Source organism: Oncorhynchus kisutch, linkage group LG1 (assembly GCF_002021735.2).
Source record: "Oncorhynchus kisutch isolate 150728-3 linkage group LG1, Okis_V2, whole genome shotgun sequence".
Classification (NCBI taxonomy): domain Eukaryota; kingdom Metazoa; phylum Chordata; class Actinopteri; order Salmoniformes; family Salmonidae; genus Oncorhynchus; species Oncorhynchus kisutch.
The window spans coordinates 7,213,316-7,231,458 of NC_034174.2; the positions used below are offsets into that span (position 1 = coordinate 7,213,316).

Sequence of the window (18,143 nt, forward strand, 5' to 3'; positions counted from 1 at the left end):
GAGGAGGCAGGTAGCCTAGTGGTTAGAGTGTAGAGGAGGTAGGGTAGCCTAGTGGTTAGAGTGTAGAGGAGGTAGGGTAGCCTAGTGGTTAGAGTGTAGAGGCGGCAGTGTAGCCTAGTGGTTAGAGCGTTGGACTAGTAACCGGAAGGTTGCAAGTTCAAACCCCCGAGCCGACAAGGTACAAATCTGTCGTTCTGCCCCCTGAACAAGGCAGTTAACCCGCTGTTCCTAGGCCGTCATTGAAAATAAGAATTTGTTCTTAACTGACTTGCCTAGTTAAATAAAGGTAAAATACATGTTATCAAAAGTGAGCTTCTGCCACCTTCTTGAATATGTCAAAAATGCAAAACCACGTTTTGATAGTTATGGTGAAATATAGCCCATACCAGCCCAATTTCCCCCACCGGCCATAGATCCATCATGTATATAGACCAGTATGACCAGTATATGCCCACACACACTTACCTTCTGCTTCTCACTGAGGTCAATGGTGCAGGAAGATCCCCACAGGGTTGAATCGTCAGGGTTTCACCATAATTTGCATATAAATTCATAAAAAATCCTACAATGTGATTTTCTGGATTTTTTTCTTCTAATTTTGTCTGTCATAGTTGAAGTGTACCTATGATGAAAATTACAGGCCTCTCTCTTCTTTTTAAGTGGGAGAACTTGCACAATTGGTGGCTGACTAAATACTTTTTTGCCCCACTGTATCATAACTCATTAACACTCCACTGGTCATACATGACAGATCTATGTATATGAATTCTATGCAGTCAAGGTTGTCAGCTCGGGGATTTGATCTTGCAACCTTTCGGTGACTAGTCCAACGCTCTAACCACTAGGCTACGCTGCCGCCCCATAAGATACCTAAATATGAGCTCTTGCATAGCATGACATGAATGCGCTATAGTTATCGTATGAATATATTTCATTAACCTTTAATAATGTGGTTGGGACCTATGTAGTCAAAGTAAATTGTTACCATACAAATTTGCTCTCTCTCTCTCTCTCTCTCTCTCTCTCTCTCTCTCACACACACACACTTTTTTTACTTGAAAGATCTGATTTATTACACAGGTCAAAATGATACATTGGATATAAAATGTAAGGAAACAAAAACTCTAACAAAAAGTAATTTCAAATGGTACAGACTGTCCAATAATACAGTACAAACCCTTTATCTTGTCATTCAACCTTTCTCCCTCTTTAGCTGGTCTCTCTCTTTAGTCAGGTTGCTGTAGCTGGTCTCTCTCTCTTTAGTCAGGTTGCTGTAGCTGGTCTCTCTCTCTTTAGTCAGGTTGCTGTAGCTGGTCTCTCTTTAGTCAGGTTATTGTAGCTGGTCTCTCTCTTTAGTCAGGTTGCTGTAGCTGGTCTCTCTCTCTTTAGTCAGGTTGCTGTAGCTGGTCTCTCTCTCTTTAGTCAGGTTGCTGTAACTGGTCTCTCTCTCTTTAGTCAGGTTGCTGTAGCTGGTCTCTCTCTCTTTAGTCAGGTTGCTGTAGCTGGTCTCTCTCTCTTTAGTCAGGTTGTTGTAGCTGGTCTCTCTCTCTCTTTAGTCAGGTTATTGTAGCTGGTCTCTCTTTAGTCAGGTTATTGTAGCTGGTCTCTCTCTTTAGTCAGGTTGCTGTAGCTGGTCTCTCTCTCTTTAGTCAGGTTGCTGTAGCTGGTCTCTCTTTAGTCAGGTTGTTGTAACTGGTCTCTCTCTCTTTAGTCAGGTTATTGTAACTGGTCTCTCTCTCTTTAGTCAGGTTGCTGTAGCTGGTCTCTCTCTCTTTAGTCAGGTTGCTGTAGCTGGTCTCTCTCTCTTTAGTCAGGTTGTTGTAGCTGGTCTCTCTCTCTTTAGTCAGGTTATTGTAGCTGGTCTCTCTCTCTTTAGTCAGGTTATTGTAGCTGGTCTCTCTATCTTTAGTCAGGTTGCTGTAGATGGTCTCTCTCTCTCTTTAGTCAGGTTATTGTAGCTGGTCTCTCTTTAGTCAGGTTATTGTAGCTGGTCTCTCTCTTTAGTCAGGTTGCTGTAGCTGGTCTCTCTCTCTTTAGTCAGGTTGCTGTAGCTGGTCTCTCTTTAGTCAGGTTGTTGTAACTGGTCTCTCTCTCTTTAGTCAGGCTATTGTAGCTGGTCTCTCTCTCTTAAGTCAGGTTGATGTAGCTGGTCTCTCTCTCTTTCGTCGGGTTGTTGTAGCTGGTCTCTCTCTCTTTAGTCAGGTTATTGTAACTGGTCTCTCCATCTTTAGTCAGGTTGTTGTAGCTGGTCTCTCTCTCTTTAGTCAGGTTGCTGTAGCTGGCCTCTCTCTTTAGTCAGGTTATTGTAGCTGGTCTCTCTCTCTTTAGTCAGGTTGCTGTAGCTGGTCTCTCTTTAGTCAGGTTGTTGTAACTGGTCTCTCTCTCTTTAGTCGGGTTATTGTAGCTGGTCTCTCTCTTTAATCAGGTTGTTGTAGCTGGTCTCTCTCTGCACAGTAATGCTGACCATTGACTAAGGGAACAATGAACAAGTGAATCAATGATTACACCACTGATGATTTACAATGCTTCAGTGGGAACATACTAAACGTACAGTGGACACACAGGTCTATGATCCCAGCCAGTAGCCTCAGACGCATTGCAGTATAATAATATTTTGAAGATAAATACACAACGCAGAGGATGAGATGACTAAAAACTAATGGTCAATAGCGAATTATAAGTAGGACTTGGGTTTCAGTTCAACATCTGTTCAGAATCTGTGGAATGTCACTCCTGACCTCAGAGCGACGTGTGCTACATGGCCCACATTTTCATTGGTCTGGAGTGGAATACTTGTTATTTGGCCATTGGCCAAGTTGTCCTGCAAGGACTTCTGATTGGTCAACCTCAGGTTAGGGTGGGGGGTTATAAATGGTCTCCTGCTCCTTGGTTCAGTGGAGAAAAGCTGAGGACAGGGGACTTCTGATTGGTCAACCCCAGGCTAGGGTGGGGGGTTATAAATGGCATCCTGACAGGGGAGATTGAACATCTGAACATCTACCACCCAGCATAACATCTTGATTTGTCCTTCTCAAATAAACCTATTTTTCTACCCCCCGATTTGCTTTGGAGTTTGTGTTATTGAAGAATAGCATAAATAACTGCTAACAGCAGCAACTCTGGAAGGTGTCTTCCACAACTGAACATGTCCTGAATCACAAAGACATTGTCATACAGTCTTTGCACCAACATTCATTGTCCTCTATCTGTGTTTGTATAGACTTCTTGTCCTTTAAAAAAAAAACACTTTAGACCAAAAAACCCACTTAAGACCAAAACGTTGAATATGCTAACAAGCACACATAAACAGCCAGTTTCACATCCCCCCCCCAGCCCACAAAATAACAAATGCAAAGGGAAACACTCTTACCGTGGCCTTTAATAGTTGAAGATTGATTAATCCAAAATATGTTGCACTGGTTTACATTTAATTAACAGGGAGGATGGCACATTTTGTTCTTGGATTGGATTTTGGGACTTTCTTATTTACACTTGGACATTGGGATGATTGGTTAGGATTATATATTAACTTCATTGTGTGATGATAATCGACATAAAGTTAATTGTTATATTGATTGAAATCTAATTGGTTACAATATATTCATCTTTGCTCCCTTCACATCACTTTGGTTGCGCTCATATTGAAACAGTATTTAACTTGGACTTTAACATTGTAACCTAGTTTGTGATGCTAACTGATCCAGTCTTTGTACGATGATGTGTCACTGAGGGTCTGAGCTTCTGGGAATGACTCATCGTGTGGAATTATTTGGGATGTTTGTGAAGGAAGGCCCGCACACTGTTTATGCTCCCAATTCACCTCTTTATTGACTATGCTTCAGGTCAAACAGACTGAATGCTTACATCCCTGAGCAGGCGTGGTTGTGAGACAGGTTGGGCATACTGCCAAATTCTCTAAAACGACGTTGGAGGTGGCTTATGGTAGAAAAATGAACATTAATTTCACTGGCAACAGCTCTGGTGGACATTCCTGCAGTCAGCATGCCAATTGCACGCCAACACTTTACACGTTGTGTTTATATTTTTTGTTCAGTGTACATATAAAAAAATATTCCATTGGAAACTGTTGGAATACCTGCTCAAATGACAATTACACACAGGACGCGCGGTGGCCCTTTGTCACAGCTGTGCGCTACTTACTGGTGCAGAAGTCAGGTGCAGGAGAGCAGAGAGTTGTGCTCTACTGGTGTAGAAGTCAGGTGCAGGAGAGCAGAGAGTTGTGATCTACTGGTGTTGAAGTCAGGTGCAGGAGAGCAGAGAGTTGTGATCTACTGGTGTTGAAGTCAGGTGCAGGAGAGCTGAGAGTTGTGCCCTACTGGTGTTGAAGTCAGGTGCAGGAGAGCAGAGAGTTGTGATCTACTGGTGTTGAAGTCAGGTGCAGGAGAGCAGAGAGTTGTGATCTACTGGTGTTGAAGTCAGGTGCAGGAGAGCTGAGAGTTGTGCCCTACTGGTGTTGAAGTCAGGTGCAGTAGAGCAGAGAGTTGTGCTCTACTGGTGTTGAAGTCAGGTGCAGGAGAGCTGAGAGTTGTGCTCTACTGGTGTAGGAGTCAGGTGCAGGAGAGCAGAGAGTTGTGCTCTACTGGTGTTGAAGTCAGGTGCAGGAGAGCTGAGAGTTGTGCCCTACTGGTGTAGAAGTCAGGTGCAGGAGACCAGAGAGTTGTGATCAGACGCACACTTTATTCTGCAGAAGCAAACAACAGACCGACGCAACAGTGTCCAACAAACCTCCAGCCAAAGGCAAAAGTGCAAAGCGCGACAAAGTAACAATGAAGCAAAAATGTTTAACAATTAAACATACTCCGGTTGAAACATAGTACCCGGGGAAAACCAGCTTGGCACGTCAATACACAAGGCTGCTATAACTGGCCTGGAGCCGGTCTCTCACTACAGTCAGGCTGCTATAACAGGCCTGTAGCTGGTCTCTCTCTTCAGTCTGGCTGCTATAACAGGCCTGGAGCCGGTCTCTCACTACAGTCTGGCTGCTATAACAGGCCTGTAGCTATGACTATACAGTGAATTAGGAAAGTATTCAGACCCCTTGACTTTTTCCACAATTTGTTACGTTAGAACCTTGTGCTAAAATTAATTAAATGTTTTTTTTCTTCTTATCAATCTACACACAGTACCCCATAATGACAAAGCAAAAACAGTTTAGAATCTTTTGCAAATGTATATATACAAATAAATTATATCATATTTACATAATTATTCAGACCCTTTACTCAGTACTTGTTTGAAGCACCTTGTGCAGCGATTACAGCCTCAAGTCTTCTTGGGTATGACGCTACAAGCTTGGCACACCTGTATTTGGGGAGTTTCTCCCATTCTTCTCTGCAGGTTCTCTCTAACTCTGTCAGGTTGGATGGGGAGCATCGCTGCACAGCTATTTTCAGATCTCTCCAGAGATGTTCAGAGACTTGTCCCAAAGCCACTCCTGCGTTTTCTTGGCTGTGTGCTTAGTGTCGTTGATCTGTTGGAAGGTGAACTTTCACCCCAGTCTGAGGTCCTGAGCGCTCTGGAGCAGGTTTTCATCAAAGATCTCTCGGTACTTTGCTCCGTTCATCTTTGCCTTGATGATGACTAGCCTCCCAGTCCCTGCCGCTGAAAAACATCCCCATATCATGATGCTGCCAACACCCTGCTTCACTGTAGGCATGGTACCAGGTTTCCCTCAGACGTGATACTTGGCATTCAGGCCAAAGATTTCAATCTTCTGGAAGGTTCTCATCTCCACAGAGGAACTCTGGAGTTCTGTCAGAGTGACCATTGGGTTCATGGTCATCTCCCTGACCAAGGCCCTTCTCCCCCGATTGCTCAGTTTGGCCAGGCGGCCAGCTCTAGGAAGAGTTTTAGTGGTTCCGAACTTCTTAAAATTTAAGAATGATGGAGTCCACTGTGTTCTTGGGGATCTTCAATGCTTGGTACATTTTTGGTACCCTTCCCCAGATCTCTGCCTTGACACAATCCTGTCTCGGAGCTCTACGAACAATTAATTTGACCTCATGGCTTGGTTTCACATGGTTGTGTTACATCTGCCCCTGCCACGCCCTCTACTGCACATCCTGTGTCTCCCTAACCTGCCGCCACTCCCCCAGTGTTCCCTCTCTCTCTGTGTATCTGATTGTGTGTGTGCGTGTGCGTGCGTGTGTGTGTGTGTGTGTGTAGACAGGTGTGCTGGAGTCAGAGTAGATCCCCACTAGCTGCAACCTGTTCCATAATCAAGACCTCTACTAATACTCAGTCCTGCCACTTCCACTCTGCCAGATTCTAGCCTCTGCTCAGTCAGTCTGTGTTTCAAGCTGTTTGTTCCTGCATAGATCTTGTTATCCTGTCTCTCTGGTCCCTGTCTCCAGTTCCTCGTCTCGTCAGTCCTGCTTCCCAGCCCTGGACACCAGCTTTACTGCTTCTTTGGATTCCGCTCCAAGCCTGCTTACCCTGCCTCTACTCCCCTTGCCCTGGTCGCAGCCTCAGTCCCTGGTTCCCTGCTACCCTGCCCCTACTCCCCTTGCCCTGGTCGCAGCCTCAGTCCCTGGTTCCCTGCTACCTGCCCCTACTCCCCTTGCCCTGGTCGCAGCCTCAGTCCCTGGTTCCCTGCTACCCTGCCTCTACTCCCCTTGCCCTGGTCGCAGCCTCAGTCCCTGGTTCCCTGCTACCCTGCCCCTACTCCCCTTGCCCTGGTCACAGCCTCAGTCCCTGGTTCCCTGCTACCCTGCCCCTACTCCCCTTGCCCTGGTCGCAGCCTCAGTCCCTGGTTCCCTGCTACCTGCCCCTACTCCCCTTGCCCTGGTCGCAGCCTCAGTCCCTGGTTCCCTGCTACCTGCCCCTACTCCCCTTGCCCTGGTCACAGCCTCAGTCCCTGGTTCCCTGCTACCTGCCCCTACTCCCCTTGCCCTGGTCGCAGCCTCAGTCCCTGGTTCCCTGCTACCTGCCCCTACTCCCCTTGCCCTGGTCGCAGCCTCAGTCCCTGGTTCCCTGCTACCTGCCCCTACTCCCCTTGCCCTGGTCGCAGCCTCAGTCCCTGGTTCCCTGCTACCTGCCCCTACTCCCCTTGCCCTGGTCGCAGCCTCAGTCCCTGGTTCCCTGCTACCTGCCCCTACTCCCCTTGCCCTGGTCGCAGCCTCAGTCCCTGGTTCCCTGCTACCTGCCCCTACTCCCCTTGCCCTGGTCGCAGCCTCAGTCCCTGGTTCCCTGCTACCTGCCCCTACTCCCCTTGCCCTGGTCGCAGCCTCAGTCCCTGGTTCCCTGCTACCTGCCCCTACTCCCTTTGCCCTGGTCGCAGCCTCAGTCCCTGGTTCCCTGCTACCTGCCCCTACTCCCTTTGCCCTGGTCGCAGCCTCAGTCCCTGGTTCTCTGCTACCTGCCCCTACTCCCCTTGCCCTGGTCGCAGCCTCAGTCCCTGGTTCCCTGCTACCTGCCCCTACTCCCTTTGCCCTGGTCGTAGCCTCAGTCCCTGGTTCCCTGCTACCTGCCCGAGCTTCCCCTGGCCTGCACCCCATCTACCCCCCGCTTTTCAATAAACACCTTGAGTACCTTATCCCTGTCTCCTCATCTGAGACTTCACTTGGGTTCACCTGCTCCACCCCACATTACAAAGGCTTGGTTTTTGCTCTGACATGCACTGTCAACTGTGGGACCTTATATAGACAGCTGTGTGCCTTTCCAAATCATGTCCAATCAATTGTATTTACCACAGGTGGCCTCCAATCAAGTTGTAGAAACATCTCATGGATAATCAATGGAAACATGATGCACCTGAGCTCAATTTTGAGTCTCATAGCAAAGAGTCTGAATACTTACTTATGTAAAGGTATTTTTTAACATTTAAAATACTTTTCAAAGGCAATGTACAATGTATACTGTTTCTGTGTGTTCTTCTGGCTGTGAAGGCTTGGTTACTATATAATGTATACTGTCTATTCACTGTGTTTCTGTGTGTTCTTCTGGCTGTGAAGGCTTGGTTACTATATAATGTATACTGTCTATTCACTGTGTTTCTATGTGTTCTTCTGGCTGTGAAGGCTTGGTTACTATATAATGTATACTGTCTATTCACTGTGTTTCTGTGTGTTCTTCTGGCTGTGAAGGCTTGGTTACTATATAATGTATACTGTCTATTGACTGTGTTTCTATGTGTTCTTCTGGCTGTGAAGGCTTGGTTACTATATAATGTATACTGTCTATTGACTCTGTGTTTGTTTGTTCTTGTGTTTGTGTTTGGGGTAGAAGATCTGCGGGGCGTGACGACAGTGGAGCTGATTAAGAAGGAAGGCAGCACCTTGGGCCTCACCATCTCTGGAGGAACAGACAAGGACGGAAAGCCCCGCGTCTCCAACCTACGACCAGGAGGACTGGCTGCCAGGTGAGATCTACATGTTTTTTTGGTTTTGTTTTTTACAGTTTTCGTTCACTTTTTTTTACTGAATGTGCACACAGGACATCTTCCTTGACTTACGCCTGAACCTCCATCCCCTCAGTCCCCCAGTCACAGACACAGATGCAGCCATGTTGTATCAGCTAATCAGGCCCTGATGTAGAAACAACCACCTGACGTTTCATTTCACTAGAGGCAGATTTCCACAGGATTGTTTAACGACTAGGAAGACGATGCTAAAAATAGGCACGTAGTCTTTTGTCATTATAATTTGTCATTATGTGTAAATCTACTGACGGACCTGTCTGGCTTTTAGAAGAAGTCTTCCCCCTCCCCCAGGCTTTCCCCACCCTCCCCAGATGAAACTTACAGTTGAAATGCTCTGCAAGCCAACTGTCTGTGCTTGAGCCTTAGCTTGACAATTTATGTAGAAAGTGAATTTTATCCAAAGCGGATTTACTCTGAGTAAAGAAAGTGGGACATGTTAAAATCTGAATTAATCTCATGACTGGCATATTTTAATGAAGATACAATATCAGCTAAATGAGCAATGTACCAAAGAATAAAGCAGTATTCATTGTGTGAGTAGTGTCGCTGTTCAGGCGTATGGTGCTTCACGGTGACTGTGGGAAGACACTAAAGGTTGAGAATCCTAGATTGCAACATCATAGCCTGTTGGCATTGTTGATCTGTCAGCATGTGTATCTGTCATCACTGTCTTCTCTAGTGGGTGTATGAGAAGTCATTTAATCTAGTGGGTATGAGGAGTCCTTTAATCTAGTGGGTGTATGAGAAGTCCTTTAATCTAGTGGGTGGATGAGAAGTCCTTTAATCTAGTGGGTGTATGAGAAGTCCTTTAATCTAGTGGGTGTATGAGAAGTCCTTTAATCTAGTGGGTGTATGAGGAGTCCTTTAATCTAGTGGGTGTATGAGGAATCCTTTAATCTACTGGGTATGAGAAGTCCTTTAATCTAGTGGGTGTATGAGGAGTCCTTCAATCTAGTGGGTGTATGAAAAGTCCTTTAATCTAGTGGGTGTATGAGAAGTCGGTTAACCTAGTGGGTGTATGAGAAGTCCTTTAATCTAGTGGGTGTATGAGGAGTCCTTTAATCTAGTGGGTATATGAAAAGTCCTTTAATCTAGTGGGTGTATGAGAAGTCGTTTAACCTAGTGGGTGTATGAGAAGTCCTTTAATCTAGTGGGTGTATGAGGAGTCCTTTAATCTAGTGGGTGTATGAGAAGTCCTTTAATCTAGTGGGTGTATGAGAAGTCGGTTAACCTAGGTGGTGTATGAGAAGTCCTTTAATCTAGTGGGTGTATGAGGAGTCCTTTAATCTAGTGGGTGTATGAGACGTCCTTTAATCTAGTGGGTGTATGAGAAGTTCTTTAATCTAGTGGGTGAATGAAAAGTCATTTAATCTAGTGGGTGTATGAGGAGTCCTTTAATCTAGTGGGTGTATGAGAAGTCCTTTAATCTAGTGGGTGTATGAGAAGTCGGTTAATCTAGTGGGTGTATGAGAAGTCCTTTAATCTAGTGGGTGTATGAGACGTCCTTTAACCTAGTGGGTGTATGAAAAGTACTTTAATCTAGTGGGTGTATGAGAAGTCCTTTAATCTACTGGGTGTATGTGACGTCCTTTAATCTAGTGGGTGTATGTGGAGTCCTTTAATCTAGTGGGTGTATGAGGAGTCCTTTAATCTAGTGGGTGTATGAAAAGTACTTTAATCTAGTGGGTGTATGAGGTGTCCTTTAATCTATTGGGTGTATGAGGAGTCCTTTAATCTACTGGGTGTATGAGGAGTCCTTTAATCTACTGGGTGTATGAGAAATCGGTTAACCTAGTGGGCGTATGAGAAGTTCGTTAACCTAGTGGGTGTATGAAAAGTACTTTAATCTAGTGGGTGTATGAGAAATACTTTAATCCAGTGGGTGTATGAGAAGCCGTTTAATCTAGTGGGTGTATGAGAAGTCCTTTAATCTAGTGGGTGTATGAGAAGTCCTTTAATCTATTGGGTGTATGAGGAGTCCTTTAATCTAGTGGGTGTATGAGAAGTAATTTAATCCAGTGGGTGTATGAGAAGCCGTTTAATCTAGTGGGTGTATGTGAAGACAGGAGCTTGCTTTCTGATTTCATTTAGAACGTTTAAGTAACTAGCAACATCATATTGTTAATATATATACAGTAGATAGATCAATATTTCCAACTAAATGTAATTTATTGTTCATCACAGTCGTACTGTGGTAGAGGGCTAGGCTTTTTGTAACATGGGATATTTGATTGACATTCTCTTTACTTGTTGACAAACTCTCTCCTTTCTCAAACTCTCTACCTCACAATCCTACTATAAGAAACGCAGCAACAAAAACTATTTTTCCTGTAGAGTCCGCCTTGAATACGTCAAACCACAAGTTATCTACCTGGTAATCACAACCAACGAATAACTTATCGATCAACTCTGTCTGGTAATCACAACCAACGAATAACTTATCGATCAACTCTGTCTGGTCTGTTTGTCTGTGTGGAACTCGGAACCAGAACGTTATTGTTGTAGAATAGATGGAATAGATTTTTTGTCCTGAAATTCGTTTTCTCCCAAAACTAGTTGCCAAACTATAGAGTTTTATTGTTATCGATTAGGAAAGTGTTGATTTCTAATTCTGTTTTTTTGGAGAGTAGATTCTAACCAACGTCATGCTATTCATCTGTCGTGGATCCTGAAACCTGTAGGTTTAATGAAAGTTGGGATATATATTATTATCAGCGAGATAATGTTGTATCTCTGGTCCTGTCTAATGAGTGATCAGCTAGATAATGTTGTATCTACAGTATGGTCCTGTCTAATGAGTGATCAGCTAGATAATGTTCTATCTACAGTATGGTCCTGTCTAATGAGTGATCAACTAGATAATGTTGTATCTACAGTATGGTCCTGTCTAATGAGTGATCAGCTAGATAACGTTGTATCTCTGGTCCTGTCTAATGAGTGATCAACTAGATAATGTTGTATCTACAGTATGGTCCTGTCTAATGAGTGATCAGCTAGATAACGTTGTATCTCTGGTCCTGTCTAAGGAGTGATCAGCTAGATAATGATGTATCTACAATATGGTCCTGTCTAATGAGTGATCAGCTAGATAATGTTGTATCTCTGGTCCTGTCTAATGAGTGATCAGCTAGATAATGTTGTATCTCTGGTCCTGTCTAATGAGTGATCAGCTAGATAATGTTGTATCTCTGGTCCTGTCTAATGAGTGATCAGCTAGATAATGTTGTATCTCTGGTCCTGGCTAATGAGTGATCAACTAGATAATGTTGTTTCTCTGGTCCTGGCTAATGAGTGATCCGCTAAACGTTGGTGACTGCATCAAATCAGTCAATGGCATCAACCTGACCAAGCTGATCTAAAATGATGACAATCATATTAGATAATTGATGTTTTATGTACTATATGTCTATATGTTCCTGTCCTAGGAGTGATCAGTTGAATGTGGGCGACTACATTAAGTCAGTGAATGGTATCAACCTGACTAAGCTGAGACACGAAGAGATCATCAGTCTGTTGAAGAACGTGGGAGAACGAGTTGTCTTGGAAGTGGAGTACGAACTACCCCCATCAGGTAGGAGGGGCTGACTATTGTTCTTGGGTTGTAGTCTGAATTCAAACACCTATACCTGCTAGGCACCTCTGTAGATAAAATGTCTAATCAAATCAAATTGATTTTATATAGCCCTTCATACATCAGCTGATATCTCAAAGTGCTGTACAGAAACCCAGCCTAAAACCCCAAACAGCAGATCCAGGAAGAAGAATACAAATATGTTGAAATCCAACCTATCAAAGGCCAAGCTTTTTTATTTTTATTGATTTATTTCACCTTTATTTAACCAGGTAGGCTAGTTGAGAACACCTTTATTTAACCAGGTAGGCTAGTTGAGAACACCTTTATTTAACCAGGTAGGCTAGTTGAGAACACCTTTATTTAACCAGGTAGGCTAGTTGAGAACACCTTTATTTAACCAGGTAGGCTAGTTGAGAACACCTTTATTTAACCAGGTAGGCTAGTTGAGAACACCTTTATTTAACCAGGTAGGCTAGTTGAGAACACCTTTATTTAACCAGGTAGGCTAGTTGAGAACACCTTTATTTAACCAGGTAGGCTAGTTGAGAACACCTTTATTTAACCAGGTAGGCTAGTTGAGAACACCTTTATTTAACCAGGTAGGCTAGTTGAGAACACCTTTATTTAACCAGGTAGGCTAGTTGAGAACACCTTTATTTAACCAGGTAGGCTAGTTGAGAACACCTTTATTTAACCAGGTAGGCTAGTTGAGAACACCTTTATTTAACCAGGTAGGCTAGTTGAGAACACCTTTATTTAACCAGGTAGGCTAGTTGAGAACACCTTTATTTAACCAGGTAGGCTAGTTGAGAACACCTTTATTTAACCAGGTAGGCTAGTTGAGAACACCTTTATTTAACCAGGTAGGCTAGTTGAGAACACCTTTATTTAACCAGGTAGGCTAGTTGAGAACACCTTTATTTAACCAGGTAGGCTAGTTGAGAACACCTTTATTTAACCAGGTAGGCTAGTTGAGAACACCTTTATTTAACCAGGTAGGCTAGTTGAGAACACCTTTATTTAACCAGGTAGGCTAGTTGAGAACACCTTTATTTAACCAGGTAGGCTAGTTGAGTTCTCCTTTACAATTGCGACCTGGCCAAGATAAAGCAAAGCAGTTCGACAGATACAACGACACAGAGTTACACATGGAGTAAAACAAACATACAGTCAATAATACAGTATAAACAAGTCTATATACGATGTGAGCCAATGAGGTGAGATAAGGGAGTTAAAGGCAAAACAAGGCCATGGTGGCAAAGTAAATACAATATAGCAAGTAAAACACTGGAATGGTAGATTTGCAGTGGAAGAATGTGCAAAGTAGAAATAAAAATAATGGGGTGCAAAGGAGCAAAATAAATAAATAAATAAAATAAATAAATACAGTTGGGAAAGAGGTAGTTGTTTGGGCTAAATTATAGATGGGCTATGTACAGGTGCAGTAATCTGTGAGCTGCTCTGACAGTTGGTGCTTAAAGCTAATGAGGGAGATAAGTGTTTCCAGATTCACTTTTACCACTCTACTAATACTACTGATATCTAAACTCAGGTCTATAGGAGTGCCCAGGGGAGCAGGGACCAGGGGTCAATCTGGAACTTGGCTGTAATATGAGTTTTCTCAACCACATGACCTACTCATGGAAATACTACAGGTCCCAGTTATCAGCTACTGCCTAGAGTTTTACCTGCTCAGGTCACGTGGTCTGCCAGTCTGACATTAGGGTTGCCAGTAAGAGGTCTGTGTGTTCCCTGACCTTCCATTCTAGTAAAACAGACACTTGAATTTTACAAGCCTATCCGATTCTGCCTGACCTTTCCGATTTCTAATAATGAATCTGTCTATTTATCTTTGCTGTCCGCTGGTTCCTGGTAGTGAGCCCAGTAAAACCTGTGATTTAGTGGTGGTGACATCATTCATAAGCCTCTCTGTCTCTCTGTCTCTCTCTGTCTCTCTGTCTCTCTCTGTCTCTCTGTCTCTCTGTCTCTCTCTGTCTCTCTCTGTCTCTCTCTGTCTCTCTGTCTCTCTCTGTCTCTCTCTGTCTCTCTGTCTCTCTCTGTCTCTCTGTCTCTCTCTGTCTCTCTGTCTCTCTCTGTCTCTCTGTCTCTCGCTGTCTCTCTGCCTCTCTCTCTCTCTGTCTCTCTCTGTCTCTCTCTGTCTCTCTGTCTCTCTGCCTCTCTCTCTGTCTCTCTGTCTCTCTGCCTCTCTCTCTGTCTCTCTCTCTCTCTCTCTCTCTGTCTTTCTCTGTCTCTCTGTCTCTCTCTGTCTCTTTCTGTCTCTCTCTCTCTCTCGCTGTCTCTCTCGCGGTCTCTCTCTCTCTCTTTCTCTCTCGCTGTCTCTCTGTCTCTCTCGCTGTCTCTCTCTCTCTCTCTCTCTCTCTCTCTCTCTCTCGCTGTCTCTCTGTCTCTCTCGCTGTCTCTCTCGCTGTCTCTCTGTCTCTCTCTGTCTCTCTGTCTCTCTCGCTCTCTCTCTGTCTCTCTCTGTCTTTCTCCCCCAGCACCAGACAGTACCTCAGGTGTGATTTCCAAGACAATGGAGATATGTTTGCACAAAGAAGGGACCAGCTTCGGCTTCGTCATGAGAGGTACTACACTATGTATACTACACTATGCATACTACACTATGTATACTACACTATGTATACTACACTATGTATACTACACTATGTATACTATACTATGCATACTACACTATGTATACTACACTATGTATACTACACTATGTATACTACACTATGTATACTACACTATGCATACTACACTATGCATACTACACTATGCATACTACACTATGTATACTACACTATGCATACTACACTATGCATACTACACTATGTATACTACACTATGCATACTGCACTATGCATACTACACTATGCATACTACACTATGCATACTACACTATGTATACTACACTATGCATACTACACTATGTATACTACACTATGTATACTACACTATGCATAATACACTATGCATACTACACTATGTATACTACACTATACATACTCCACTATGTATACTACACTATGCATACTACACTATGCATACTACACTATGCATACTACACTATGTATACTACACTATGTATACTACACTATCTATACTACACTATGTATACTACACTATGTATACTACACTATGCATACTACACTATGTATACTACACTATGTATGCTACACTATGCATACTACACTATGTATACTACACTATGTATACTACACTATGTATACTACACTATGCATACTACACTATGCATACTACACTATGCATACTACACTATGCATACTACACTATGTATACTACACTATGCATACTACACTATGTATACTACACTATGTATACTACACTATGTATACTACACAATGTACAGTGCCTTGCGAAAGTATTCGCCCCCCTTGAACTTTGCGACCTTTTGCCACATTTCAGGCTTCAAACATAAAGATATAAAACTGTATTTTTTTGTGAAGAATCAACAACAAGTGGGACACAATCATGAAGTGGAACGACATTTATTGGATATTTCAAACTTTTTTAACAAACAAAAACTGAAAAATTGGGCGTGCAAAATTATTCAGCCCCTTTCATTTCAGTGCAGCAAACTCTCTCCAGAAGTTCAGTGAGGATCTCTGAATGATCCAATGTTGACCTAAATGACTAATGATGATAAATACAATCCACCTGTGTGTAATCAAGTCTCCGTATAAATGCACCTGCACTGTGAGAGTCTCAGATCTTTATGTTTGAAGCCTGAAATGTGGCAAAAGGTCGCAAAGTTCAAGGGGGCCGAATACTTTCGCAAGGCACTGTATACTACACTATCTATACTACACTATGTATACTACACTATGTATACTACACTATGTATACTACACTATGTATACTACACTATGCATACTACACTATGTATACTACACTATGTATACTAAACTATGTATACTACACTATCTATACTACACTATGCATACTACACTATGTATACTACACTATGCATACTACACTATGCATACTACACTATGTATACTACACTATGCATACTACACTATGCATACTACACTATGCATACTACACTATGTATACTACACTATGCATACTACACTATGCATACTACACTATGTATACTACACTATGTATACTACACTATGCATACTACACTCTGGGCTCTGGTCAAACGTAGTGCACCCTATTCCCTATGGGCTCTGGTCAAACGTAGTGCACCCTATTCCCTATGGGCTCTGGTCAAACGTAGTGCACCCTATTCCCTATGGGCTCTGGTCAAACGTAGTGCACCCTATTCCCTATGGGCTCTGGTCAAACGTAGTGCACCCTATTCCCTATGGACTCTGGTCAAACGTAGTGCACCCTATTCCCTATGGACTCTGGTCAAACGTAGTGCACCCTATTCCCTATGGGCTCTGGTCAAACGTAGTGCACCCTATTCCCTATGGACTCTGGTCTAAAGTAGTGCACCCTATTCCCTATGGGCTCTGGTCATACGTAGTGCACCCTATTCCCTATGGACTCTGGTCTAAAGTAGTGCACCCTATTCCCTATGGGCTCTGGTCAAACGTAGTGCACCCTATTCCCTATGGACTCTGGTCTAAAGTAGTGCACCCTATTCCCTATGGGCTCTGGTCAAACGTAGTGCACCCTATTCCCTATGGACTCTGGTCTAAAGTAGTGCACTATGAAGGGAATAGGGTGCCATTTGGGATGCACACTATACATTCATTTCACAACATGTGTCAAACTCATTCCACGGAGGGCCGAGTGTCTGCAGGTTTTCGCTCCACCGTACTTGATTGATGGATTAAAGGTCACTAATTAGTAAGGAACTCCCGTCATCTGGTTGTCTAGGTCTTAATTGAATGGGGAAAAATCTAAAAACCCGCAGACACTCGGCACTCCGCGGAATGAGTTTGACACCCCTGCATTACACAGACAAACCTGGCACCCGCCCGTTTCCACTACAGGTTGATTGTGTTTCACAGCTGACCCATAAAGGAAGAACACTCTAAATGAATTTCAGATAGCCTCAGCAGTCCACCGATTGGAAATGCTAATTTCTTAACAACGCCATCCACAGATCAATAAAAGACAAAGTAATTTAGGCTGTAGGGAAATCAATCCAACGTTTACAGCACAGTTAGCATGGCAGACTTGTTTTAACTGTGGATGGCATAAAAGATGAGTGAAATATTCTTGAGATTCTTCAATGCATACTTTTATTACACAATAGTTTTGATGCAAATTAATATACTGTATATAATATAAGCAATGCTGTTTAGCTGACGCTTTCTCCAACTTACAGTCCTATGGGTGGCCCTCAGTGGGATTCGAACCCACGATCCTTAGCGTTGCAAGCACCATGCTCTACCAACTGGGCCACACGGGACCAAATTGATGTTTGGTCAGGCAGATGCCCTATTAAAAGTGATGTCATACTGTATAACCAAACCATTTCCTCAGGCGTTTAATGTGTTTGATGTGATGTTTCAGGGGGCTCACACGAAGACTGGAACAAATCTCGCCCCCTAGTGGTGACATACGTCAGACCAGGAGGTCCTGCAGACAGGTGATGTGGATCATGGTGTGACACCTTATTCCCCAGGAGCACAGGGTCAGCATGGGGTCAGCTGGAGCACAGGGTCAGCTAGAGCACAGGGTCAGCTGGAGCACAGGGTCAGCTAGAGCACAGAGGAGCACAGGGTCAGCTAGAGCACAGGGTCAGCTAGAGCACAGGGTCAGCTAGAGCACAGAGGAGCACAGGGTCAGCTAGAGCACAGAGGAGCACAGGGTCAGCTAGAACACAGGGTCAGCTAGAACACAGGGTCAGCTAGAGCACAGGGTCAGCTAGAGCACAGGGTCAGCTAGAGCACAGAGGAGCACAGGGTCAGCTAGAGCACAGGGTCAGCTAGAGCACACGGTCAGCTAGAGCACAGGGTCAGCTAGAACACAGGGTCAGCTAGAACACAGGGTCAGCTAGAGCACAGGGTCAGCTAGAGCACAGAGGAGCACGGGGGCAGCTAGAGCACAGAGGAGCACAGGGTCAGCTAGAGCACAGGGTCCGCTAGAGCACAGAGGAGCACAGGGTCAGCTAGAGCACAGGGTCAGCTAGAGCACAGGGTC

The 18,143-nt window shown here is 44.0% G+C and overlaps 1 protein-coding gene across 1 annotated transcript in view; it reads left to right on the forward strand.

The window, feature by feature from the left end:
- LOC116375835 (glutamate receptor-interacting protein 2-like) overlaps positions 1–18,143 on the forward strand; it is a 179,098-nt gene that overhangs the window by 39,958 nt on the left and 120,997 nt on the right. Inside the window, exons 2-6 of the mRNA XM_031833741.1 lie at positions 6,375–7,474; positions 8,245–8,380; positions 11,866–12,011; positions 14,513–14,599; positions 17,514–17,589. Coding sequence (XP_031689601.1) covers positions 6,375–7,474; positions 8,245–8,380; positions 11,866–12,011; positions 14,513–14,599; positions 17,514–17,589 — 1,545 coding nt within the window. The remainder of the gene's footprint in view (positions 1–6,374; positions 7,475–8,244; positions 8,381–11,865; positions 12,012–14,512; positions 14,600–17,513; positions 17,590–18,143) is intronic.